This window comes from Muscardinus avellanarius (genome assembly GCF_963383645.1).
Source record: "Muscardinus avellanarius genome assembly, chromosome: 16".
Taxonomy (NCBI): Eukaryota; Metazoa; Chordata; class Mammalia; order Rodentia; family Gliridae; genus Muscardinus; species Muscardinus avellanarius.
In genome coordinates, this window is record NC_137802.1 from 36,933,377 (window position 1) to 36,958,761 (window position 25,385).

General features: G+C 44.7%; 1 protein-coding gene and 1 pseudogene across 2 annotated transcripts in view; both read left to right on the forward strand.

The window, feature by feature from the left end:
• TEX14 (testis expressed 14, intercellular bridge forming factor) overlaps positions 1-25,385 on the forward strand; it is a gene marked incomplete at both ends in the record, with an annotated part of 133,108 nt that overhangs the window by 22,218 nt on the left and 85,505 nt on the right. Inside the window, 5 exons of the mRNA XM_080714030.1 lie at positions 5,575-5,656; positions 10,202-10,332; positions 12,001-12,114; positions 14,932-15,055; positions 16,501-16,679. Coding sequence (XP_080570156.1) covers positions 5,575-5,656; positions 10,202-10,332; positions 12,001-12,114; positions 14,932-15,055; positions 16,501-16,679 — 630 coding nt within the window. The remainder of the gene's footprint in view (positions 1-5,574; positions 5,657-10,201; positions 10,333-12,000; positions 12,115-14,931; positions 15,056-16,500; positions 16,680-25,385) is intronic.
• LOC308274995 (RIB43A-like with coiled-coils protein 2) lies at positions 714-2,200 on the forward strand (annotated as a pseudogene). The gene is made up of 3 exons: positions 714-1,120; positions 1,355-1,426; positions 1,721-2,200. The product of its transcript is annotated as an RIB43A-like with coiled-coils protein 2 (transcript).

A 25,385-nucleotide genomic window follows, 5' to 3' on the forward strand; every position in this document is an offset into this window, starting at 1 on the left:
CACACACACACCCCAAAAAAAGAATAAAAAAATAGGGCTGGGGCTGTACCTCAGAGGTAGAATGCCTCTGGGTTCCATCCCCAGTATGGCAATAAACAAACAGTTTCACTAAGTTGTAGACAGCCTCTCTAAATTGTTGAGGCTCACAAGTGTGTACCATCAAACCTGGTTTTTCACTCCTTTTTCTTTTTTTCTTTTTTTTGGTGGGACTGGGGTTCCTGGAAGCCCTGCTACCTCTGGGCTACACTCCCAGACCTATTTTTATATTTTTATTTGGAAACAGGGTCTCTTAAGCCAGTGCACGCAGCTGGCTTCGAACCTGCGCGATCCTCCTGTCTCTGCCTCCCAAGCGCGGGGATTACAAGAGTGCGCCACCACGCCCGGCTTTTCACTCCTTTTTTATTTTTTGTTTTGAAACAGGATCTTGCTAGTTTGCTTAGAGCCTCGCTACTTGCTAAGGTTATCCTTGAATCTGTGATCCTCCTGTCTCATCCTTCCAAATACTGGGATTACAGGAATGCACCACCACATCTAGCTGAGATTGGACTCAAAAAAATAAGGTCTGGGGCAACCGGAGTTGTGGTTGTTTCCCAGGGAGTGGGGTCTGGGCACGTTGCTGGCTGCCTGCGCCCACAGTCCCACTTTTTGCCACCAAAGTTCGCTTTGTTTTTGTTGTCTCATTTCTTTTAAGTTGCTGTTGATCCTTCGGGGCCATGGAGGTGGTACTGCCCAAAGACCTGCAGCAGGACACCAGCACGGCCAAGAGGAGACGCGCGGAGCTGTGCAGGCAGAAGCGAGTCTTCAACACCAGGAACCAGGACCATTGGGGAGACACAGATGCCTGGGACTTTCAGGTTCATGACCAGAAAATAGCAGAAGCAACTGAAAAAGCTCTATGTGAAACCTTTGCTGAGGAAATGAAGCAAAATGACAAAATCATATGCATATTAGAAGACTGGGGAAAGAAAGACAGCAAAAATCTCTGTAGAACAATCACTGACTTCCAGCAGAATTATCAAAAGCCAGAAACTAATTGCGAATTTGATCTCTCGGATTCACTGGCCCTTCCAGTCCAGCAGTTGGACAATGACATCCGGAACACAGTATCAGGAATGCAGAAGTTCATGGGAAAGGATTTATTTATTTTATTTTTTGTGGTACTGTGGGTAGAACCCAGGGGCTTTTCTACCTCCAGGCTATCCTCCCAGACCTATTTTATACTTTATTCGGAACCAGGGTCTCACTAATTTGCAGAGGGCCTCACTAAGTAGTTGAGGCTGGCTTTGAACCTGTGTAATCCTCCTGTCTCAGCCTCCCAAACTCTGGGATTACAAGTGTGTGCCACCACACCCAGCTTTGTGGGAGGGGATTTGAACTTCAAGGAAAGGAGGAAATTCCAAGAGAAACAGAACAGAGAATGGTTTTTGCAATAGCATAAGGGAATGGGAGAGGATCTGAGCCAACTAGAAATTTGCAGCCGGGCGTGGTGGTGCATGCTTGTAATCCCAGCATTTGGGAGGCTGAGACCTGAGGATCACGGTTCATGGACAGCCTCAGCTACTTAGTGAGGCCCTCCACAACTCAGTGACACCCTGTTTCAAAATAAATTAAAAATTTGGCAGGGGGTGTAGCTCGGAGGTCAAATGCCTCTGGGTTCCATCCCCAGACTGGAAAAAAAAAAGAAAGAAAGAAGAAAGGAAGGAAGGAAGGAAGGAAAGAAATTTGCAGAGGACCTGTACCTGCAGATGAGACTGAAGTTCGATGAAACGGCCAGGCATCTGCAGGGGCTAGAGAGCGCCACCAGGAAGGCGGTTTGTTTGGCTGTGAAAGAGTTCAACAAGAACCAGGACATGGAGTCAGTGGAAAGAAAACGGCGAGAGAAGAGACAAGAAGAGGAAGACTACCTGGTGGAGATCTTCAGTCTACTACACAGGGACCTGCTGTCCGATACCTATAGCAGTCAGACAGCTTCTTTGGCTCCCACCACGTAGTCCCTGACCGCTGGAAGCCGGGAACAGCTGGAGCAGATATGCTTCGCGCAGAAGCAGCGGATCCAGGAGAAGCTGAGGCTCCAGGATGAAGAGGGCCAGGCCAGCAGGACATGGACTGGGATTGGCGGAGAATTCAGAAGGCTCGCGCTGCAGTGCTCTGTGAGCAGCAGCGCAGTCTTTGCAGGGCCCCGGACAGCAGCACAATTTAACACACGAAGTTGTTAATGATGAAGACATTTTCATTCCCCTCATTTGTATATAAAGTGTGGCAACCTTAAAAAAAATAAGGTCTGGGGATGTAGCCCAGAGGTAGAAGGCCCTTATGGCCCCTGTTTTCCATCCTCAGCACCACAAACACATACATTAAAAAAAAAAAAAAAAGCCAGGAGCCGGGTGTGGTGGCGCATGCTTGTAATCCCCGCGCTTGGGAGGCTGAGACAGGAGGATCGCACAGGTTCAAAGCCAGCCTCAGCTACTTAGTGAGGCTCTCAGCAACTTAGTGAGACCCTGTTTCCAAATAAAATAGGGCTGGGAGTATAGTCCGGAGGTAGAAAGCCTCTGGGTTCCACCCCCAGTACCACCAAAAAAAAAAAAAAAAAGCCAGGCTTGGTGGCACATAATTGTAATTCCATTAATTGGGAGGCTGAGACAGGAGGATTGCAGGTTAAAAGCCAGCCTTAGCAAATTAGTGAGGCTGTCAGCAACTTATTGAGACCCTGTTTTTCTTTTTTAATTCTGTGCTACTGGGAATTGAACCCAGAGGTATTCTACCTCTGAGCTAAAATCCCAGCCTGACTTTATTTCTTATTTGGAAACAGGGTCTCATTAAGTTGCAGAGGGCGAGACCCTGTTTCAAAATTAATAACAGCTGGACATGGTGGCTCATGCTTGTAATTCCAATACTTGGGAGGCTGAGACAGAAGGATTGAGACAAGTTCAGTGACACCCTCAGCAAGTTGTAAGACTTTCATCAACCTAGTGAGACCCTGTTTCCAAATACGAAATAAAATTGGGCTGTTGGTATAGCTCAAAGGTAGAATGCCTCTGGGTTAAATCCCCCGTACCACAGAAAACAAAGCAAAATAAAATTAAACAAAAATAGGATTGGGAGGGTGGCTGGTGGATTTAGCTTCAGTTCTTTCATGCGGAGAGAAGGGAGGAGCTGTCAACATGGTTGGATGTTACATGTGTGATTTCAGGGGAACTTTAAGAGTCTAATTTGAGAATGTGCTGAATTTTACTTCATAGAACTCTTTTCTGAAAGATTCCCATGATGAGGAAATAAGATTTTAGTAAAAAAGATTCATACCTGGGAATTATACTTGGAGATGGCAGGGAAAGAAGTATATATCTTGAAAGGTAATTATAATTATACAGGGAGGGACTAAAATTAAATTAAAGGATACTTTTTTTTTTTTTTTTTTTTTGCAGGGCTGGGGCTGGAACCCAGAGGCATTTGACCTCTGAGCTACACCCCCCTGCCCAATTTTATAGTCTATTTTGAAATAGGGTCTCACTGAGTTGCGAAGGGCCTCACTAAGTAGCTGAGGCTGTCCGTGAACCGCGATCCTCTGGTCTCAGCCTCCCGAATGCTGGGATTACAAGCGTGCGCCACCACGCCCAGCTTGAAGGATATTTTTCTTAGAGAATATTATATGTCAGATTTATTTGATTAAAAATTTGAAGAAGGGTATTCATTTCGAGTCACCCCTCCATGCCAGTCTGGTATGGAGCTGTATTTCTATTTTCTGTATTTCTGTCTTTCTAATAAACTTCTTTAAATCTTCAGCAACTGTCCAAGCTATGCATATTTATTCTTAGCTTAGGACAAGAACCCGTGGTAATTTTCTGTTTTGGGTCATTTTTGGGTTTTGTTTTTCATTTCGAGTCACCCCTCCATGCCAGTGTGGTATGGAGCTGTATTTCTATCTTTCTAATAAAGTTCTTTAAATCTTCAAAAAAAATTTTTTGAAGAAGCTGGGCATTGTGGCGCATGCTTGTAATCCCTGTGCTTGGGAGGCAGAGACAGGAGGATCGCACAGGTTCGAAGCCAGCCTCACTGGCTTAAGAGACCCTGTTTCCAAATTAAAAAGTATAAAATAGGTCTGGGAGTGTAGCCCGGAGGTAGAAGGGCTTCCAGGAACCCCAGTACCACCACCAAAAAAAAAAATTTTTTTTTTTGAAGAAGCTGGGTGTGGTGGCTCACACTTGTAATCCTAGTATTTGGGAGGCTGAGACAGGATGATCGCAGTTCACAGACAGCCTGAGCTAGTGAGGTCCTTTGCAATTCAGTGAGATCCTGTTTCAAAATAAATAATAATAATAAAAGTAGGGCTAGGGTGTAGGTTGGAGGTGGAATGCCCCTGGGGTTCATTCCTCAGGAACACACACACACACACACACACACACACACACACACACACACACAATTTTGGAAGATTTTTTTTTTTTTTTGCAGGTCTGGAGATGAAACCCAAGGGCATTCAACCTCCGAGCTACACCCCCTGCCCTATTTTTTTATTCTTTATTTTGAAACAGGGTCTCACTAAGTTGTGGAGGTCCTCACTAAGTAGCTGAGACTGTCCGCAAACGGCGATCCTCAGGACTCAGCCTCCAGAATGCTGGGATTACAAGCGTGTGCCACCACGATCTGGGGATGAAACCCAGGAGCATTCGACCTCTGAGGCTACACTTCCCTGTCCTATTTTTATTCTGTATTTTGAAACAGGGTCTTACTAAGTAGCTGAATCTAAGAACCACGATCCTCCAGTCTCAGCCTTCCAAATGCTGGGATTACAAGCATGCACCACCATGACTGGCTTGACTGAGGCAGGATTTGTAGCATCTTGTTTCTAAGTCCTAGAGTGGTGCTTGGAAGTCTCAAGTCATGGTCCTTATTTAGGATTACAGATCTAACTGACATCCTGAACAGCAAGTGGAAATTGTCCCCTCAAGCAGTAAGGACCTCTGGGGCTACCTACCTTGAAGAACTGGAAGTGAGAATGATCAGCCAGGCTGCACTTTGACATATACCTCTTAAACCTGAAGCTCCTGTCAGCAAGCCAAAAACAGGACTTAAAATGCTGGATCTCACTTTGCCTTCCCAGTATGGCCATATTGAATAAATTTTCTTCCTGCTTTATAAAATAAAATAAGGTTGGGAATGTAGTTCAGAGGTAAAATGACACTGGGTTTAATCCCAGCACACACACACACACACACACCCCACACACAGTCAAGTAGTAAACACAGAATCAACTGTACATTTCATTTATTTATTTATTTTTGTGTGGTACCTGGGGGTGGAACCCAGGGGCTTTTTTACCTCCGGTCTATACTCCCAGGCCTATTTTGTATTTTATTTGTAAACTGGGTCTCACTAAGTTGCTGAGAGCCTCACTCAGTAGCTGAGGCTGGCTTCGAACCTGTGAGATCCTCCTGTCTCAGCCTCCCAGGCGCTGGGATTTCAAGCACGCGCCACCACACCCGGCTCAACTATACATTATGATAACTTGGATTAGTATTGTTCTCCCAGATATGAGTGGTAAATTCTTACTCTCTTTTCTCTTTTAAACATTTCTAGAAGTCCTAATGCTTCTCCTAACCGACCGCTTAAAGCTGGAGTAATTTCTGCCCAAAATATCTACAGCTTCGGCTTTGGGAAGGTAAGAGGACAACCAGAATTTTAGGAATAACTGAAGAATCCCATGACCCCATCTCTCACTTTTGTCCAGTTAGTTCCTCTTTGTATACACCAAAGTATTTTTTCTTCTTCCTTGCCCCTTTGAGGGAAAGATATTTCTTACTATTCTTCCCCCACCCCTGTGTGTGTGTGTGTGTGTGTGTGTGTGTGTGTGTGGGGATTGGAACCCAGGGGTGTTCTACCCCTGAGCTGCACCTTCATCCCTATATATATATATATATATATTTTATTCCTCATTTTGAAACATGGAAGCTGGGCGTAGTGGTGCACACTTGTAAACCCAGCATTTGGGAGGCTGAGACTGAAGGATCACAGTTTGAGGACAGTCTCAGCTATGTAGTGAGACCCTTGCAACTCAGTGAGACTCTTTCAAAATAAAGAATAAAAAATAGGACTGGGAGTGTAGCTCGGAGGTAGAATATTCCTGGGTTCCATTCCCAATACAAAAATAAAAAGTAGCTGAGGCTGGCCATAAACATATGATCCTCCTGTCTCAGCCTCCCAAGTACTGAGATTACATGCATGCTCCACCATGCCTTACTAAATTATGTTTTTTAAAAAAACTTAGAGCCAGACATGGCACATACCTGTAATCTTAGTACTTGGTAGGCTGAGACAGGAGGAACATAAGTGGGAGGCCAGTCTTGGTAACTTAATGAAACCTTGTTTCAAAATAAAAAATAAAGCCAGGTGGGGTGGCACACGCTTGTAATCCCAGCATTTGGGAGGCTGAGACTGGAGGATCGCAGTTCGTGGACAGCCTCAGCTACTTAGTGAGGCCCTCCGCAACTTGGTGAGACCCTGTTTCAAAATAAAGAATAAAAAATAGGGCAGGGGGTGTAGCTCGGAGGTAGAATGCCCCTGGGTTCCATCCCCAGACCCTCAAAAAAAAAAAAATAAAAGCAGATTGTAGCTGGGCATGGTAGGCCACTTGTAATCCCAGGATTTGTGAGGCTGAGACAGGAGAATCCCAGGTTTGCGGCAAGTGAGGCTCTTAGAAACTCAGTGAGACCCTGTTTCAAAATAAAGAATAAAAAATAGGGCTGGAGGCGTAGCTAGGAGGTAGAATGCCCCTGGTTTCCATCCCCAGTACTGGAAAAAAAAAAAAAAGTCGGGCATGGTGGTGCACGCTTGTAATCCCAGTACTTGGGAGGTTGAGACAGGAGGATTGCACAGGTTCGAAGTCAGCCTCAGCTACTTAGGCTCTCAACAACTTAGTGAGACCCTGTTTCCAAATAAAAATATAAAAGTAGGTCTGGGAGTGTACCCGGAGGTAGAAAGCTTCTGGGTTCCATCTCTAGTACGAAGGAAGGAAGGAAGGGAGGGAGGGAGGGAGGGAGGGAGGGAGGGGAATCTCACTAAATTGCTAAGAGCTTCACTAAGTAGCTGAAGCTGTCTGTGAACTTGTGATCCTCCTGTCTCAGCCTCCCAAATGCTGGGATTACAAGTGTGCACCATGCCTGGCTGTGTTCTTGTCTTTACTGACAGATGGTAAAAACCAAGGAGAATTCCCTTGAGTGATTGATCCTGGGCTAGATTTGAGTTTAGAAAATGATTTGTGTTGGAGGCAGGGTGGGTGAGTGGTGCATGCTTGTCATTCCAGTATTTGGGAGGTTGAGACAGGAGAATCACAGGTTTGAGGCCAGCCTCAGCAGATTGTGAGGCTCTCAGAAACTTAGTGAGACCTTATTTCAGTCTTTTTTTTTTTTTTTTTTTTTTTTAAACAGGGTCTTACTAGGTCTCACTAAAGTAGCTGAGAACTAAAGTAGCTGAGACTATCTGTGAACCACGATCCTCCGGTCTCAGCCTCCCGAATGCTGGAAATACAAGCATGCACCACCAGGCCCGGCTGTGAGACCTTATTTCAAAATAAAGAACAAAATAGGGCTGAGGGAGTATCTTGGAGATAAAATGTCTTTTGGTTTGAGTCACCAGGACTGAAAAAAAAAAAAAAAAAGAAAGTGATTTTTTTTCTTTCTTTGAGTACTGGGGATTGACCCCCATGGGCACTGTACCTCCAGATTATCCCTCACTCTACCCCTTTAAAAATTTTTTTTGTTTTGTTTTGAAATAGGATCTCACTAGCTTGCTAAAAGTCTTGATATGTTGCTGAGATACTGGCCTTGAACCTGCCATCCTCCTGTCTCAGCCTCCCAAGGACTGGTATTATAGCATGGGCAACCATGCCCAGTTTATTGGAATGCTTTTCTTTTTTTTTCTTGCAGTATTGGGGATTGAATTTAGGGGCATTCTACCTCCGTGCTACACCTCAGCCCTATTTTTATTTTATTAATTAATTCATTTATTTTGTGGTACTGGGGATGGAACCCAGGGGTGTTCTACCTCTGAGCTACACCCCCAGCCCTATTTTTAATTTATGCTGGGATTACAAGCATTCACCATCAAGCCTGATTTATTGGAATGCTTTTAAGGTAATGAAGCTGGGCGTGTTGGTGCACGCTTGTAATCCCAGCATTTGGGAGGCTGAGACTGAAGGATCACGGTTCGCTGAGAGCCTCAGCTACTACTTAGTGAGGCTCTTTGCAACTTAGTGAGGCCCTGTTTCAAAATAAAGAATTGAAATATAGGGCATGGGATGTAGCTCGGAGGTCGAATGCCCCTGGGTTCCATCCTCAGACCCGCAAAAAAAAAAAAAAAAGGAAATGAAAAAAAATTTTTTTTGGTAGTACTGGGGATGGAACCCAGGGGCATTCTACTTAAATGCTATACCCCCATCCCTGTTTAATTTTTTATTTTGAAACAAGAACTCAAGCCAGGCATGGTGGCGCACACTTGTAATTCTAATACTTAGGAGGCTAAGAGAATTACAGGTTTGTGGCCAGCCTCTGCAATCTAATGAGACTCTGTTTCATAATAAAATAGCACTGGGGGGCTAGGTGTTGTGGCACATACTTGTAATCCCAGCATTTGGGAGGATGAGACAGGAGGATTGCAGTTTAAGGATAGCCTGAACTACTACTTAGTGGAGCCCTTTGCAACTCAGTGAGACCCCGTTATAAAATAAAGAATAAAAAATACGGCTGGAGGTGTAGCTTGGAGGTAGAATGCCCCTGGGTTCTATCCTCAGTACCACAAAAAGAAAAAGAAAAATGAAAATTGCTGAGATTATCCTTGAATTTGGGATCCTCATGTCTCAGCCTCCCAAGTACTGTGATTACAAGAGTGGGCCACCATGTTTGGCAGGAGTTGAGATTTTAAACTGAAGAATGTTTTGAGAACAAATAGTATCTTTGGGGTTCTTGTTTTTACCTGTTAAAGAAAGACTTAGAGCCGGGCGTGGTGGTGCATGCTTGTAATCCCCGCGCTTGGGAGGCTGAGACAGGAGGATCGCACGCGTTCGAAGCCAGCTTCAGCTACTTAGTGAGGCTATCAGCAACTTAGTGAGACCCTGTTTCCAAATAATATATATATGTGGTCTGAGAGTATAGCCCGGAGGTAGAAAGCCTCTGGGTTCCACCCACAGTACTACCAAAAAAAAAAAAAAAAAAAAGAAAGAAAGAAAGAAAGAAAGACTTAGTTGGTAAACATTGCTGGACAGATGAGTGGTTTTTGTTTTTTTTTTGTTTTGCAATACTGGAGTGGAACCCAGGAGCATTCTACCTCCAAGCTACATTTCCAGCCCTGTTTTTTATTCTTCATTTTGAAATAGGGTCTCACTGAGTTGTAAAGGGCCTCACTAAGTAGCTGTGGCTGTCTGCAAACCGTGATCTTCCTGTCTCAGCCTCCCAAATACTGGGATTACAAGTGTGTGCCACCACACCTGAATTTTTTTTTCTTTTGATACTGGGGATTGAACCCAGGATCATTCTACCTCTGAGATACACCTCTACCCTTAATTTTTTTAATTTTAATTTTATTTTGAAACAGTCTTGCTAGATTGATGAGTCCTCAAACACAGGACAGATAGACGATCCTCCTATTCCAGCCTCCTGAGTACTGAAATTACAGGCATCTGCCACCTTGCCTGGCTAGATGAGTGATTTATGCCAACAGCTGGATTCTGTCCTTGGCAGAGGCAGCCTAGGAGTAGAGCCAGAAGGAATGTGGACTTTGGCTACACATAGAACTGGATTTTATAGGGGCACAATAGGCCCCCAGCCCCAGCTTGTCATGCAGGCACCTGACTTATGTCTGTGAGCCTTGGTTTCTTCATTATAAAAGAGAAAAAAAAAGCCAGGTGTGGTGGCATGCACTTATAATCTCAGCATTCAGGAGGCTGAGACAGGAGGATCACGGTTTGTGGATAGCCTCAGCTACTTAGTGAGGCTCTTTGCAACTCAGTGAAACCCTTTTTCAAAATAAAGAATAAAAAATAGGGTTGGGGGTGTAGCTCAGAGGTAGAATGCCCCAGGTTCCATTCCTAGTATCGCCAAAAAAAAAAAAAAAAGTAAAAAAAAGTAACAGCTACTATTATTTTTAGCTGTCCAAAAAGATTCTGGAAATGTTTTGCTTTTCTTCAAAATTTGATGCTATGCTTTGCTTTCAGTTTTATCTCACAGGGGGGACACAGCTGGCCTACCTAGGCTCTCTTCCGGTAATTGGAGAAAAGGAAGTGATTCAAGCTGACGATGAACCCACCTTTTCTTTCTTCAGTGGCCCCTACATGGTTATGACCAAGTAAGTAGGAGCTGGCCAGTCCCATAGGAAGAACTGGCTGTACGTGGCTTCCTTTAGTGAGGAGGGCTGGGGATAGAGCAGAGGGTAGAGCACTTGCCTAGTGTGTGTGAGGCCCTGGTTTGATAGGAAAGAAGGAAGGAAGGGAGGGAGGAGGGAGTGTGTCTGAATCAGGGTTTCTTGCTGTGAATCCTTTGTTGCTGGGGGAAGTCCTGTGCATTGTAGGATGTTTAAGAGTGTTCCTGGTCTCTACCCAGGTGCAGTAGCAATCCATCACATTCCCTGCATTTGTGACAAGACCATTTACAGACATTGCCAAATATCTCCCCTAGGAGAACTGTGCTCTAAAAGAGCACATTTTTAAAAATTTATTTTTATTGGTGCATTGTAATCACACATCACATTGGAATACAAGACTTGAGAGGATATACAAGCACACATCATCCAATTAGCCCTCATCCAGTCCCCATCCCATTCCCTCCCCCTCCCTCGATCCCATGCTTGTTTGGTGATTAACTTTGATACATGTGTTTATGTACCTCCTGCATTTTAAAGAGGCTCCATCCTCCCCTATTTTATATTCTTTGATTGGTCACCTTAATTGCTTCACTATAGGACCCTTTCTATAACTCTACCTCTTCCTGTTGCCCCTTTCCTCTTAGTTATTGCTGATTAGGGGAAGCATCTGGTTTTTATTTTCTGCGATATTTCTCTGTGCATGCCGCGTTGCAAGTACCGATCCCACTTAAAAGAGCACATTTTAACCTCTCTGCTTGCCTGCCTCTTTGCCTTCCTTTCTTCTTCTTCTTTTTTTTTTTTTTTTTTGGTGGTACTGGGGTTGGAACCCAGAGGCTTTCTACCTCCGGGCTATACTCCCAGACCTATTTTATATTTTATTTGAAAACAGGGTCTCACTAAGTTGCTGAGAGCCTCACTAAGTAGCTGAGGCTGGCTTTGAACCTGCGCGATCCTCCTGTCTCAGCCTCCCAAGCGCGGGGATTATAAGCGTGTGTCACCACGCCTGGCTTCCTTTCTTCTTTCTTATACTCAGGGGCATTCTACCTTAGAGCTACACCCTGAGCCCTATTGTTTATTCTTCATTTGAAACAGGCTCTTGTAAGTTGTGGAGGGCCTCACTAAGTAGCTGAGGCTGGCCTCAAACCCAGATACTCCTGTCTCAGCCTCCCAAGTACTGGGATTACAAATGTTTGCTGCCATGCCCAGCTCATAAACACTCTTCTAAAAAGGCCTCTGCCAGATTTACAAGGCCCTCTGACCCCTTGTTTCTCTGTCTAGGCTGTGGATTTGTTGTCAGGTCATCTCTTGTTTCATTACTGCTGCTTCTGCCCAGGTCATCACCCCTCTTTACTTAGGCTGGCTTCCTAATTGGCCTCCCATTTGCTGCAGCACTCATTCCCTATGCTGCTGGTACCTCTGTCTTTCTAAAATGCAACCCTGATCATGTCACTCCCTTCCTTGAATTCTTCCATGGCTTCCTGCCACTTTACCTAATTGTCCAGGGTGCTTTAGGACCGGCAGTGGTGGGAGGGAGGACCCACCATCCCAAGGGATGTCATACCTTTTATGCAAACCCCACTCCTCTGGGCATGCTGGCTCACCGAAGCTGTGGCTGCTCAGCCTCTCTGCTCTCACTCTCTCCCGACCTTGTAGCTTGGTGTGGAACGGGAGCAGAGTGACAGTGAAGGAGCTGAACCTGCCCACACACCCTCACTGCAGCAGGCTGCGGCTGGCTGACTTGCTGATTGCTGAGCAGGAGCACAGCAGGTAAGGGGAGGGCTGAGGGCCAGGCCACTACAGGTCGAGGTCTTCTGTAGAGACCCAGGTTCCTGGCTGTATGGGGCTGTCCTTGGGTGTAGAGCACAGCCCTACTCTGTTTCAGCATTTTCTGACTACTGGAATTGGTTGACTTGACTTTCAAAGATTGCCAAGAAAGAAAAAGAGGAACTAATGAATCATCTTTGGAGTAGGGATTGTGATGGTGAGGGGTTCAGTTCTGTAATTGTTCCATAACCCATGTTTCTTGGTGGTTCAGCCTCCAGGACCCTCTGGTTTCCCTGCTAGAGCCCTGGAGGCCTGCTCCATGTGGGACCCTGAGCTCATCAGGAGAACCTATGATTGTTCTATTTTCATAGAGCATGACTGTACATGAGGTCCAAATGTCTGAGAACCACATCTCTGCCATTGAAGACATGCCCCTGGCTTTCTTAGGTTTCCTGTGGTTTGTTCCTTCAGATCCTGAGGGACCAGGCACACGTGCTTCTCCCACCCCTCTGTTGAAAATTGAACCCCAGAGGCCAGGCGTGGTGGCTCAGGCTTGTAATCCCAACATTTGGGAGGCTGAGACCAGAGAATCGTGGCTTGGGGGCAGCCTCAGCTATTTATTGAGGCCCTCCGTAAACTTGTGAGATCCTGTTTCAAAATAAAGAATAAAAAATAGAGCAAGGGGTGTAGCTCTGAGATCGAATGCCCCTGGGTTCCATCCCCAGACCCACAAAAAAAAAAAAAGAAAAGAAGAGAAAATTGAACCCCAGGAACATTCTTCTTCCAAGCTACACCCTAGCTCTCCTTTTTTAAGAAACCTTGGAGCTTTCTACCTCCAGCCTACACTCCCAGACTTATTTTGAAGCAGGGTCTCACTAAGTTGCTGAGAGCCTCACTGAGTAGCTGAGGCTGGCTTCGAACCTGCACGATACTCCTGTCTAAGCCTTCCAAGTACTGGGATTACAAGCATGTGCCACTATGCCCGGCTTTCCAGCCCCCCTTTTTTTAAAGAAAAAATTACTGGTTTTTTTTTTTTTTTTTTTTTTTTTTTGGTGGTACTGGGGGTGGAACCCAGAGGCTTTCTACCTCCGGGCTATACTCCCAAACATATTTTATATTTTATTTTGAAACAGGGTCTCACTAAGTTGCTGAGAGCCTCACTCAGTAGCTGAGGCTGGCTTCGAACCTGCGCGATCCTCCTGTCTCAGCCTCCCAAGCGTGGGGATTACAAGCGTGCGCCACCACGCCCGGCTGAAAAAAATTACTATTTTTATTTATAAATAGGGTCTTGCTAAGTTTCTGGTGCTAGATTTAAACCTGCGATCCTCTAGCCGGGCGTGGTGGTGCACTCTTGTAATCCCAGCATTCCGGAGGCTGATACCGAAGGATTGAGGTTCACGGACAGCCTCAGGTACTTAGTGAGGTTCTCTGCAACTCAGTGAGACCAGGTTTCAAAATAAAGAATAAAAAATAGGGCGGGGGGTGTAGCTCGGAGGTCAAATGCCCCTGGGTTCCATCTCCAGACCCGCAAAAACAAAACAAAACAAAACTGCAATCCTCTGATCTCAGACTTCCAAGTACCCTGGAATGGACCCAATGTTATTGAGCTCTCCTAAATAGTCCACTCAGCTGTTGCAGGTTTCTCCAGAGAGGATGAATTCTTCCTTGAAGAGAGGTCAGTCTAAAGGACCCCAGTGGGTTTAAAGGATATATAGGCATAATGAGGGCTTTGATGTGCAACTAAGGCAGGTATGTGAGTTTGGGACACTTTCTGACATTTTCTTGACATTGGTTACCTAATTTATTTATTTATTTATTGGTACTAGGGATTGAATCCAGAGGCATTCTACTTCTGAGCTACACCCCCAGCCCTTTTAAATTTTTATTTTATTTATTTTATTTTATTTTATTGCGGGCCTGGGGATGGAATCCAGGGGCATTCAACCTACAAGCTACACCCCCAGCACTATTTTTTATTCTTTTTTTTTTTTTTTTTTTTTTTTTTTTGGTGGTACTGGGGTTGGAACCCAGAGGCTTTCTACCTCCGAGCTATACTCCTAGACCTATTTTATATTTTATTTGGAAACAGGGTCTTACTAAGTTGCTGAGAGCCTCACTAAGTAGCTGAGGCTGGATTTGAACCTGTGTGATCCTCCTGTTTCAGCCTCCCAAGCGCAGGGATTACAAGTGTGTGCCACCACACCCAGCTCCTATTTTTTATTCTTTATTTTGAAACAGGGTCTCACTAAGTTGCAAAGGGCCTCACTAAGTAGCTGAGACTAGCCTCGAACTGAGATCCTTCCATCTCAACCTCCAGAATGCTGGGTTTACAGGTGTGCGCCACCACACCCGGCTTTATTTTTTGTTTTGAAATAGGGTCTTGCTAGGTTGCTGAGAGTCCTGCTAAGTTGCTGAGGTTGTTCTTTGAACCTGTGATCCTCCTGTCTCAGCCTCCCAAGTACTGGGATGGCAAGTATGTGCCACTGTGCCCTGCTTGCTTACTCATTTCTTAAAATGAGCATTTCTTGCGGGTGGGTAGGCTCTGAGATGCTGTAAACAACACCCAGTGTCTTTCTCAGTAGCTTTTAACAATATTGCCATCGTTTTCAGTGATGACTCTAAGCCCCCAGGATCTGATCAGTGAGTGGCCACAGCTTCCACCACAGAGACCCCTGACCCTCAACCTATCCTATTTTCATAGAAAAATTATATAAATGGTATTTGTTTAGAATGTATTCTAAGGGCATAGAAGAAAGGACAGCATCCATGTTTCATAATGTCCTACTCCACACCCCTTCTGAAGCTTCCTTTCTATTGCAGCAAGCTGCGGCACCCCCACCTGCTGCAGCTGATGGCTGTGTGCTTGTCCCAGGACCTGGAGAAGACCCGGCTGGTGTACGAGCGCATCACAGTTGGCACGCTGTTCAGTGTCCTCCATGAACGAGTAACTGGCTGTTCCATAATTTCCCCCTAGCTGCCCTCCCCAGTTTTTCTGCCTCTTCTGCTCTATCTGCAGAGTGCCCATTGATGCATGCATGGGAGATATATCTCAATCCTTTTACTTTGTGGGACTGTGTATTGTACCCTTTAAGGCTGATAAGCGTATGGTTGTTAATATGATATTATCATTATCAGTTCTGCTTCTCTGTCAGTCACAGAGCATGACAGTCTCAAATTGAACGCATTTCTAACTAAATGGCCCCTGGCTTTATTTTCCTAGATTTTCACTTATTCTCTATCCTGGTTTACATAGAGACCATTGTGACCCTCTTCTTGCCTCTCAAATTTCCTTAGAGTGGAGGATCACCCTCCACAGTCAACAGATCCCCTGGTGAGGCACTCTGGGCTGGGATGTAGCCTCAGAGAACTCCTGGAGGGTTTTTCTTTTTCTCGGACTTTGTTCTAAAGACCCTGGGTGGAATAAAGAGAGACGCTCTAGGTGGCTTGTCATTAACCCTGCCCAAGGACCTCCTGGTCCTTCTGTTTTTCCTTTTCTTTTCCTGGGAACTTTGCCTGAAAATACTACTTCTTTCTTTTTTTTTTTAGTCTTTTAATTTTTATATTTATTTATTTATTTGTTTGTTTATTTTTTGTGGTACTGAGGGGTGAAACCCAGGGGCTTTTCTACCTCCAGTCTATACTCCCAGACCTATTTTATACTTTATTTGGAAACAGGGTCTCACTAAGTTGCTGAGAGCCTCACTAAATAGTTGAGGCTGGATCAAACATGTGCGAAACTTCTGTCTCAGCCTCCCAAGGGCTGGGATTACAAGTGTATGCCACCACGCCCAGCTGTCTTTTTATTTTTTTGAAACAGGGTCTCACTGAGTTGGGAAGGGCCTCGCTAAGTAGCTGAGGCTGTTCTTGAACTACATCTCGAATGCTGGGATTACAAGCTTGTGGCACCATGCCTGGCTTAAAAAAAATAGGGCTAGGGGTGTAGCTCTAAGGTACAATGCCCCTGGGTTCCATCCCCAGCGCTGCAAAAATAAATAAATACAATTTCTTTGGAGGAGAGACACAACTGAGTACACTGATATGAATGAATTTATTCCAGGTTATCTCAACCGCATGGGTTTGATAGGAGGGGGTCAGGGAAGGTTCACTGGTAGTAAACCTGCCCCTCACAGTTTCCCCTTGGTTGACCATGGCTCCCCATACTAGGCTTGGAGGATTTTCTTTTCATTTTTCTTGGTACAAAGGCCCTCCGCTGAAGGAAAAGCCAAGCTTTGGGGCCTAGATCTGTGGGACTTTAGGCCAGTCACTTAATCTTGTGAGTTGGGATGCCAGGTAGCTGTGAGAGTCAAATGAAATGACTTTGAGGATGACAGAGGATGCTAGAGTATCTGTGGGCCTTTCTCTTTTATTCCTGGCACTTTCTGCTTGCAGCGATCCCAGTTCCCAGTGCTGCACATGGAGGTGATTGTGCACTTGCTGCTTCAGATCGCCGATGCGCTGAGATATGTGCATTCCCGAGGGTTTGTCCACCGCTCCCTCAGCTCCTATGCTGTCCACATTGTCTCCACGGGGGAAGCAAGGCTGACAAACCTGGAATACATGATGGAAAGGTGGGAACAACCTCCAGAATGGCTTTCTCCCGGGGATCGTCTCCCTAGGGACTTTGCTGTAGAGACAGAATCTAATGTGGGTACAGTTTCTTCACTGTTAACATGTAACATTAAGAACCCACCTTAAAGCTGGGTGTAGTACCACAGGTTTGTTAATCCCAGGATTTGGGAGGCTGAGACAGGAGGATTGCAGTTCTTTAACAGCGTCAGCTACTTAGTGAGGCTCTTTGCAACTCAGTGAGACTTTGCTTCAAAATAAAGAATAAAAAATAGGGCTGGGGGTGATGCTCAGAGGTAGAACACCCTTGGGTTCATCCAGGTACAGCAAAATAAATAAATAAATAAATAAATAAATAAATAAATAAATAAATAAATAAACCCACCTTAGCCAAAGTGTATTAAAGGCACTAACTATTCACTCCAAAGTATGCAGTGGCTTAGAACAACCACTCAGTTTAAAAATAAACTACACTACCCCTGGGTCCTTCACCTCAGGCCACTAACATCTTTTTCATCCTTCACACACACCCCTCACACACACACATACTTTCCCTCTTTGATAAACAGCTCTTGGAGTTTTGGAGATGGTCCCATCTGGATTCCAGGTACGAGGGTTCCGAGATACAGGAAGGCAGCGTTTGATTATCTGCAAGGGCTTCCAAATCTGAGGCCACAACTCTGGCAGCAGGCTGGGGGAAAGGAGACAGTGCCCAAAGGCTGCTCTGTGGCCTCTCAGCTGGAGCTGTGGCCACAGCTCTCCACATCCCTGCCCTTGGTGTCAGGTCACTTCAGATGCAGCTTATGGCCTCCTGCCCAGAGGCACTTTGCATATTCCTTTCCTTGCACTCAAGGCCAAAATATACTACTTCCCCTTTTGTACAAGCATGGCTCTTTCACCAGGTAGCCAGCTACCATGGCAAGGACATGACCTGTTCTTCACTCCATGTTGGCAGTCCAGCTCAGGACCTGGCACATAGGATGTGTTCAGTCAGTGTTTAAATGATTAGATAAGTCTAGATTCAGGAAAATAATCCAGGGAAGGCTTGACCACCCTGGAAGTATTTCAGAAACGAGGAAACTAAAGGGTTTGGGTTTTTTGTCACTAATAACATCACAGGAGACTTCAGGAAAATTGATAGAATCCACGCTCTATTGGTCAGTGGTGGAGCGCCCTCTGTTGTTGAAATGGAAGCATGACAGTTTTTTGTTCTTTAGCGCTTTATTTTTTATCATCATCATCATCATTATTATTATTATTATTATTATTATTATTTTGCGGGCCTGGGGATGGAACTCAGCGGCATTTGACCTACGAGCTACACACCCTGCCCTATTTTTTATTCTTTATTTTGAAACCGGGTCTCACTGAGTTGCAGAGGGCCTCACTAAGTAGCTGAGGCTGTCCGCGACTGCGATCCTCCAGGTCTCAGCCTCCCAAATGCTGGGATTACAAGCGTGCGCCTCCACACCCGGCTCTATTCTTTAGCTCTTTAGAAATGTGCGCAAGGTGTGGTGGCTTTGGGAGGCTGAGACAGGACGATACTGGTTCGTTGACAGCCTCAGCTATTTAGTGAGGCCCTTCGCAACCCAGTGAGACCCTGTTTCAAAATAAAGAATTAAAAATAGGGCTGGAGTTGTACCTTGGAAGTAGAATGCTTCTGGGTTCCATCCCTAGTACTGAAAAAAAAAAAAAAGTGAACCCTGCTGGGCACGGTAGCATGTGCTTGGGAGGCTGAAATAGGAGGATCACACAGGTTCAAAGCCAGCCTCAGCTATTTAGTGAGGCTCTCAGCAACTTAGTGAGACCCTGTTTCCAAATAAAATGTAACAAATAGGTCTGGGAGTATAGCCTGGAGGTAGAAAGCCTCTGGTTTCCAACCCCAGTACCACCAAAATAAAATAAAATGAAAATGTGAGCTCTAGAGTAAAATGGATCTTTGAATGTGGCCTGACCCAACACTATTCTCTTCCCCTCTCCTCAAGCTGGATATAGGCCCTAGGATGTCAGGCATGCTAGGAAAGCTTTCTACCACTGAGCTTCACCCCCTCTCCCTATAATGTCCTTTTTTACATGAGGCCCAGACAGGGTGAAAAGATGGTGAGAAATTACCCAGTTGGTTAGAGCCTTAGCTGGGGCTAGAACCAAGTGGCAGAACATGTATCTGGGCTGCAAGGGCAGGGTGGATTGGAGACTGAGTGTAAAAAGATGAGCTAGGAGGCCAGGAGTGGAGCCACAGAGCCAAAATGGAAAGGAAGAGTGGAGTCAACAGCTGGTCAAGAGAGGGGGTGGGAAGTAACAATGATTACAGCAGGAAAGTATCAATTCTCATTTGGTCTCACTGACCTTAAAATGGAACTTTAGACAGAAATGAAAGTCAGCAAGTAGTCACAGCCATAAACAGTATACCTTTCTTTGAAAGCTGATACCACGAGTCAGTTATTCAAGAATCCAAAATAGCTTTCAATTTCACATTTATTTTTGGTAACACTCTGCTTGGGTACATTAGTTTGTTGAATGTCATTGCCAAGGGTAGCACTCCATCTCTTGGTTTAAAAGTGATACAGCAGTTTTTCCTATTCTTTCTTTCTTCTTCTTCTTTTTTTTTTTTTTTTCCAATACTGAGAATTGGATCCAGGGGCATTCTACCCCAAGCCCATTTTTTTTTTTTTTTTTTTTTGTGGCAGTAGGGATTGAACCCAGGGGTATTCTACCTACAAGCTACACTCCTAGCTCTATATTTTATTTATTTTGAAACAGGGTCTCATTAAGTTGCAGGGGGCCTTACTAAGTACTGAGGTTGGCTGCAAATCTGCAATCCTTCTGTCTTGGCCTCCCAAGTACTAGGATTAAAAGTGTATACCACTACACCAGGCTTATTTTTAATTTGAAATAGGGTCTCGCCGGGCGTGGTGGCGCACGCTTGTAATCCCCGCGCTTGGGAGGCTGAGACAGGAGGATCGCACAGGTTCAAAGCCAGCCTCAGCTGCTTAGTGAGGCTTTCAGCAACTTAGTGAGACCCTGTTTCCAAATAAAATAGAAAAAAAGTCTGGGAGTATAGCCTGGAGGTAGAAAGCCTCTGGGTTCCACCCCCCAGTACCACACACACACACACACACAAAAAGAAATAGGGTCTCAATAGGTTGAGGAGAGTCTCGCTACTTACTGAGGCTGTCCTTGAACCTCTGGTTTTCCTGTCTTTGTCTCCCAAGTACTGGAATTACAATTACAAGTATATGTCAAGTCTATGAAAAGTTTCTTTATGCTGCCTTGAACCTGCTGTGAATCTCCTTAGCCTCCCAAGTACTGGGATTACATGTGTACTCCATTGCCCAGTTTATTTCACATTTACAATGAACAAAGCCTTTACAGAGGTGGAGAAGGGGAAGAGGAAAAAGGAACAGGGACCTGTATATGCCATGGAGAACTAAGGTCCTGAATTGAGGGAAGGGAAAGAAAACAGTCTTTGTACAAATTATATTGATTGAACCGGGTGTGGTGGCACACGCTTGTAATCCCAGCATTTGGAAGGCTGAGACAGGAGGATCGTGCAAGTTCGAAGCCAGCCTCAGCTACTTAGCGAGGCCCTTTAAAACTCAGTGAGACCTTGTTTCAAAATAAAGAATAAAAAAATAGAGCTGGGAGTGTCACTTGGAGGTAGAATGCCCCTGAGTTCCATCCCCAGTACCTCAAAAAAAAAAAAAAAAAAAGATATTGGTGACATGTTGGTGCATGCTTATAATCCTAGTACTTGAGAGTCTGAGACAGGAGGATCACAGGTTCTTGAACAGACTCAGCAGTTTAGTAAGATTAACTGACCTGACCAGTGAGAACCTGTTTCCAAAGAAAAATAAAATAGTTTTGGGGACCTATCTCAGAGGTAGAATGACCCTGTGTTCAATCCCCAGTATACCACTAAGAAAAAAAAAAGGTGGTGATGGTGGTGGTATGTGTGTGTGGTGCTAGGGATTGAACATAGAGCCACACATGTTAAGTAAGCACTCTACTATTGAGTTACATCCCAAGATCCCTTAAAATTTGTGTGTGTGTGATATGGGGGATGGAACCCAAGAGCTTTCTATCTTTCTATCTCTGGGCTACATTCCCAGAACTATTTTATATTTTATTTGGAAAGAGGGTCTTACAAAGATGCTAAGAGCCTAAGTAGCTGAGGCTGGCTTCGAACCTGTGCGATCCTCCTGTCTCAGCCTCCCACAGTGCTGGGATTACAAGCATGAACCACCATGCCTGGCTCCTTTTAAATTTTATTTTGATGCTGGGAGTGGTGGTGCATACATGTAATCCCAGATTTGGGAGGCTAAGATAAGATCAAAGGTTCAAGACCAGCCTCAGAAATTTAGCCAGACTCTTGGCAACTTAGTAAAACCCTGTTAAAACAGAACAAGAGCTGGGCATGGTGGCACATGCTTGTAATCTCAGCATTTGGGAAGCTGAGACAGGAGGATCATGGTTCACAGATAGCCTCAGCTACTTAGGCTCTTTGCAACTCAGTGAGACCCTGTTTCAAAGTAAAGAATAAAAAAAAGGGCTGGAGGTGTATCTTGGAAGTAGAATGCCCCTGGGTTCCATCCCCAGTACCGCAAAAATAAATAATAAATAAATAAATAAAAAGGACTGAGGATGTAGCTCAGAGGTAAAACACTTCTGGGTTCAATCCCCAGTACCCCCCACACTATATATATAGATATATAGATTTTTTTTTTCCTTGTGGTACTGGGGATTGAACCCAGAGACATTCTACCTCCAAGCTATAATTCCAGCCCTGTTTTATTTTTTATTTTGAAACAGGGTCTTGCTTAGTAGCTGAGAACCTCACTAAGTTGCTGAGGCTGACTTTGAGCTTACAATCCTCTTGTCTCAGCCTCCCAAATACTGGGATTACAAGTATGTGCTACCACTCCCAATATACGTTTGTATATTTTTGTTTTGTTTTTGTTTTGCGGGTCTGAGGATGGAACCCAGGGGCATTTGATCTCCGAGCCACACCCCCTGACCTATTTTTATTCTTTATTTTGAAACAGGGTCTCACTAATTTACGGAGGGCCTCACTAAGTAGCTGAGGCTGTCTGTGAACCGCGATCCTCCCGTTTCCGCCTCCCGAATGCTGGGATTACAAGTGTGCGCCACCACGCCCGGCTGTATGTATGTATTTGTTTTTTTAATTTTGGATACTGAGATTTGAACCCAGGGGTAGTCTACCTCTGAGCTACACCCGCAGCCCTATTTTATTTTATTTATTTTTTTGCAGCACTAGGGATGGAACTGAGGGACCTTATACCTTCAAGCTACAACCCCAGGCTTATTTTTTAATTTTTTTTTTTTTTTGAAACAGTGTCTCACTGAGTTGCAAAGGGCCTCACTAAGTAGCTGAGGCTGTCTGGGAACCGCGATCCTCTTGTCTCAGCCTCCCGAATGCTGGGATTACAAGTTTGCACCACCACTCCTGGCTTATTATTATTATTATTATTATTATTATTATTATTATTATTATTTTATCTTTTGGCACTAGGGATTGAACCCAGAGGCATTCTATCTCCAAGTTATACCCTCAGCCCAATTTTATTTCTTAATTAGAAACAGGGTCTCAGCTGGGTGTGGTGGCGCATGCTAGTAATTCCAGCATTTGGGAGGCTGAGACCTGAGGATTGGTGTTTGCGGACAGCCTTAGCTACTTAGTGAGGCACCCTGAAACTTAGTGAGACCCTGTTTCAAAATAAAGAATAAAAAATAGGGCAGGGGGTGTAGCTCAGAGATTGAATGCCCCTGGGTTCTATCCCCAGACCTGAAAAAAAAAAAAAGAGGGTCTCACTAAGTTGCTAGTTTCAAACCTGTGATCCTCCTGTCTCAGCCTCCCAAATACTTGGGATTACAAGTATATACCACCATACCTGGATCTTGATTTTTATTTTGAAACAGGGTCTCACTAGATTGATGAGACTCTCACTATTTGCTGAGGCTATCTTTGTACCTATAATCTTCCTGCCTCAGCCTCCAAGGTACTAGGATTCTAAGCATGTGCCACCATACCTGCCAAATGATAGTTTTTATTTATTATTATTTATTTATTTATTTGCTTATTTATTTTTGGTGGTGCTGGGGGTGGAACACAGGGGCTTTCTACCTCCGGGCTATACTCCCAGACCTATTTTATATTTTATTTGGAAACAGGGTCTCACTAAGTTGCTGAGAGCCTCACTAAGTAGCTGAGGCTGGCTTTGAACCTGTACGATCCTCCTGTCTCAGCCCCCCCAAGCGTGGGGATTATAAGCGTGAGCCACCACCCCTGGCTGCAAATGATAGTATTTATTTATGTATTTATGTATTTATTTATGTATTTATGTATTTATTTATTTATTTTTGGTGGTACTGGGGGTGGAACCCAGAGGTTTTCTACCTCTGGGCTATACTCCCAGACCTTTTTTATATTTTATTTGGAAACAGGGTCTCACTAAGTTGCTGAAAGCCTCACTAAGTAACTGAGGCTGGCGTCGAACCTGTGCAATCCTCCTGTCTAAGCCTCCCAAGCGCGGGGATTACAAGCATGTGCCACCACGCCCGGCAAATGATAGCTTTTTAAAGGACAAGTAGCAGCCAGCATAGTGATGCATGCTTGTAATCCCAGCATTTGGGAGGCTGAGACAGGAGGATCCGGGTTCGCTGTGCACCTCATCTACTTAGTGAGGCCCTATACAACTCAGTGAGATCCTGTTTCAAAGTAAAGAATTAAAAAAAAAGCCAACCATGGTGGTGTACACTTGTAATCCCAGCATTTGGGAGGCTGAAACAGGAGGATCATGGTTCACAGACAGCCTCAGCTACTTAGTGAGGCCCTTTGCAACATGCCCGGCTGGGTTCTATCACTTCCGAGTCTCCACTATCCAAAAGAATGGTCTGCCTCTGGTCTAGAGTACTGACTTTGATGTGAGTAGTTGATGGCCTCTTTGGGACTTGAGAATGGTTTGTCACATGAATTGCATTTGTAGATTTTGTTGGTTTGCATCAGCGTGTTCATCTGACTTTGAAGGGGTATCTTGAAAGAGTTTTTTCTTTTTAATATATACTAAGCGTTGAACCTGGGGGATTCTATCTCCAAGCTATACCCCAGCCCTATTTTTATTCTTTATTTGAGACAGGTCTCACTTAGGTGGGGAGGACCTCACTAAGTAGCTGAGGCTGGCTGAGAACCTGTGATCCTCCTGTCTCAGCTTCCCAAGTACTGGGATTACAAGCCTGTACCACAATGCCCAGTTTGAAAGAGTCTTATATTGATTTATTCATCCAGAAGCCTTGAGGCTGTCGTGTAAGCTTGGGGATACAGTGATGCAAAAGACGGGTAAGGGCCTGGTATGGTAGTACATACTTGTAATCCGTACTTGGAAGGCTGAGACAGGAAAATCACAGGTTCAAAGTCAGTCTCAGCAATTTAGCGAGACTCTCCATAACTCAGTGAGACCCTGTTTCCAAATAAGAAATAAAATTGAGTTAAGGGTATAACTTGGAGATAGAACACCTCTGGGTTCAATCCCCAGTACCCTCTCCCCCCCCCCCCCACACACACAAAGGACAGACAAGATGCCTGCTCTCAAGGAGCTGACTCCAGTGGGGGAGATCCAGATAATTAATTAGATGAATAAAAATTCAGATAAGAGCTGGGCATGGTGGCACACACTTGTAATCCAAGCATTTGGGAGGCTGAGATGGGAGGATTGTGGTTCTTGGACAGTCTCAGCTACTTAGTGTGGCCCTTCGCAACTCAGTGAGACCCTGTTTCAAAATAAAGAATAAACGCCGGGCGTGGTGGCGCACGCTTGTAATCCCCGCACTTGGGAGGCAGAGACAGGAGGATCTCGCAGGTTCGAAGCCAGGCGCGTGTGCTGGCTTAAGAGACCCTGTTTCCAAACAAAAATACAAAATAGGTGTCTGGGAGTGTAGCCCGGAGGTAGAAGGGCTTCCAGGAACCCCAGTACCACAAAAAAAATAAAATAAAAAAATAAAGAATAAAGCAGGGCATGGTGGCACACACTTGTAATCCCAGTATTCAGGAGGCTGAGACCTGAGGATTGCGGTTCGTGGACAGCCTCAGCTACTTAGTGAGGTCCTTCACAACTCAGTGAGACTCGGTTTAAAAAAAAAAAAATAGGGCAGAGGATGTAGCTCAGAGGTAGAATGCCCCTGGGTTCCATCCCCAGGCCTGCAACAAAACAAAACAAAATAAAGAATAAGAAAATAGGGTTGGGGGTATAGCTCAGAGGTAGAATGCCCCTGGGGTTTCATCACCAGTACGGGGGGGGGGGGGGGGGAGGAGGATCAGATAAGTATTCTGAAGCCAATAAAGCAGGACTTTTGTAGAGTAGGTGATCAGGGAAGGCCTCCCAGAAGAGGTGCTTTTTTTTTTTTTTTTTTTTTTTCTTTTTTGGCGAGTCTGGGGATGGAACCCAGGGGTATTCGACCTCTGAGCTACACCCCCTACCCTATTTTTTTTTTATTGCTGTTTAGATATTTATTTTGTCATTATCAATGAAAAGCATTGAAAACTGAAATTAAACATATATGAAATATTGGGCCTGACTCATTTTTATTTAAGCAAAATACAACATTTAATATTAATCTAATCACTTCTATTTACTTAATGACTTAAGTAAAATATTTAGAAAAATACCCCCCAAAATCAATGATTTGTTTTAAAG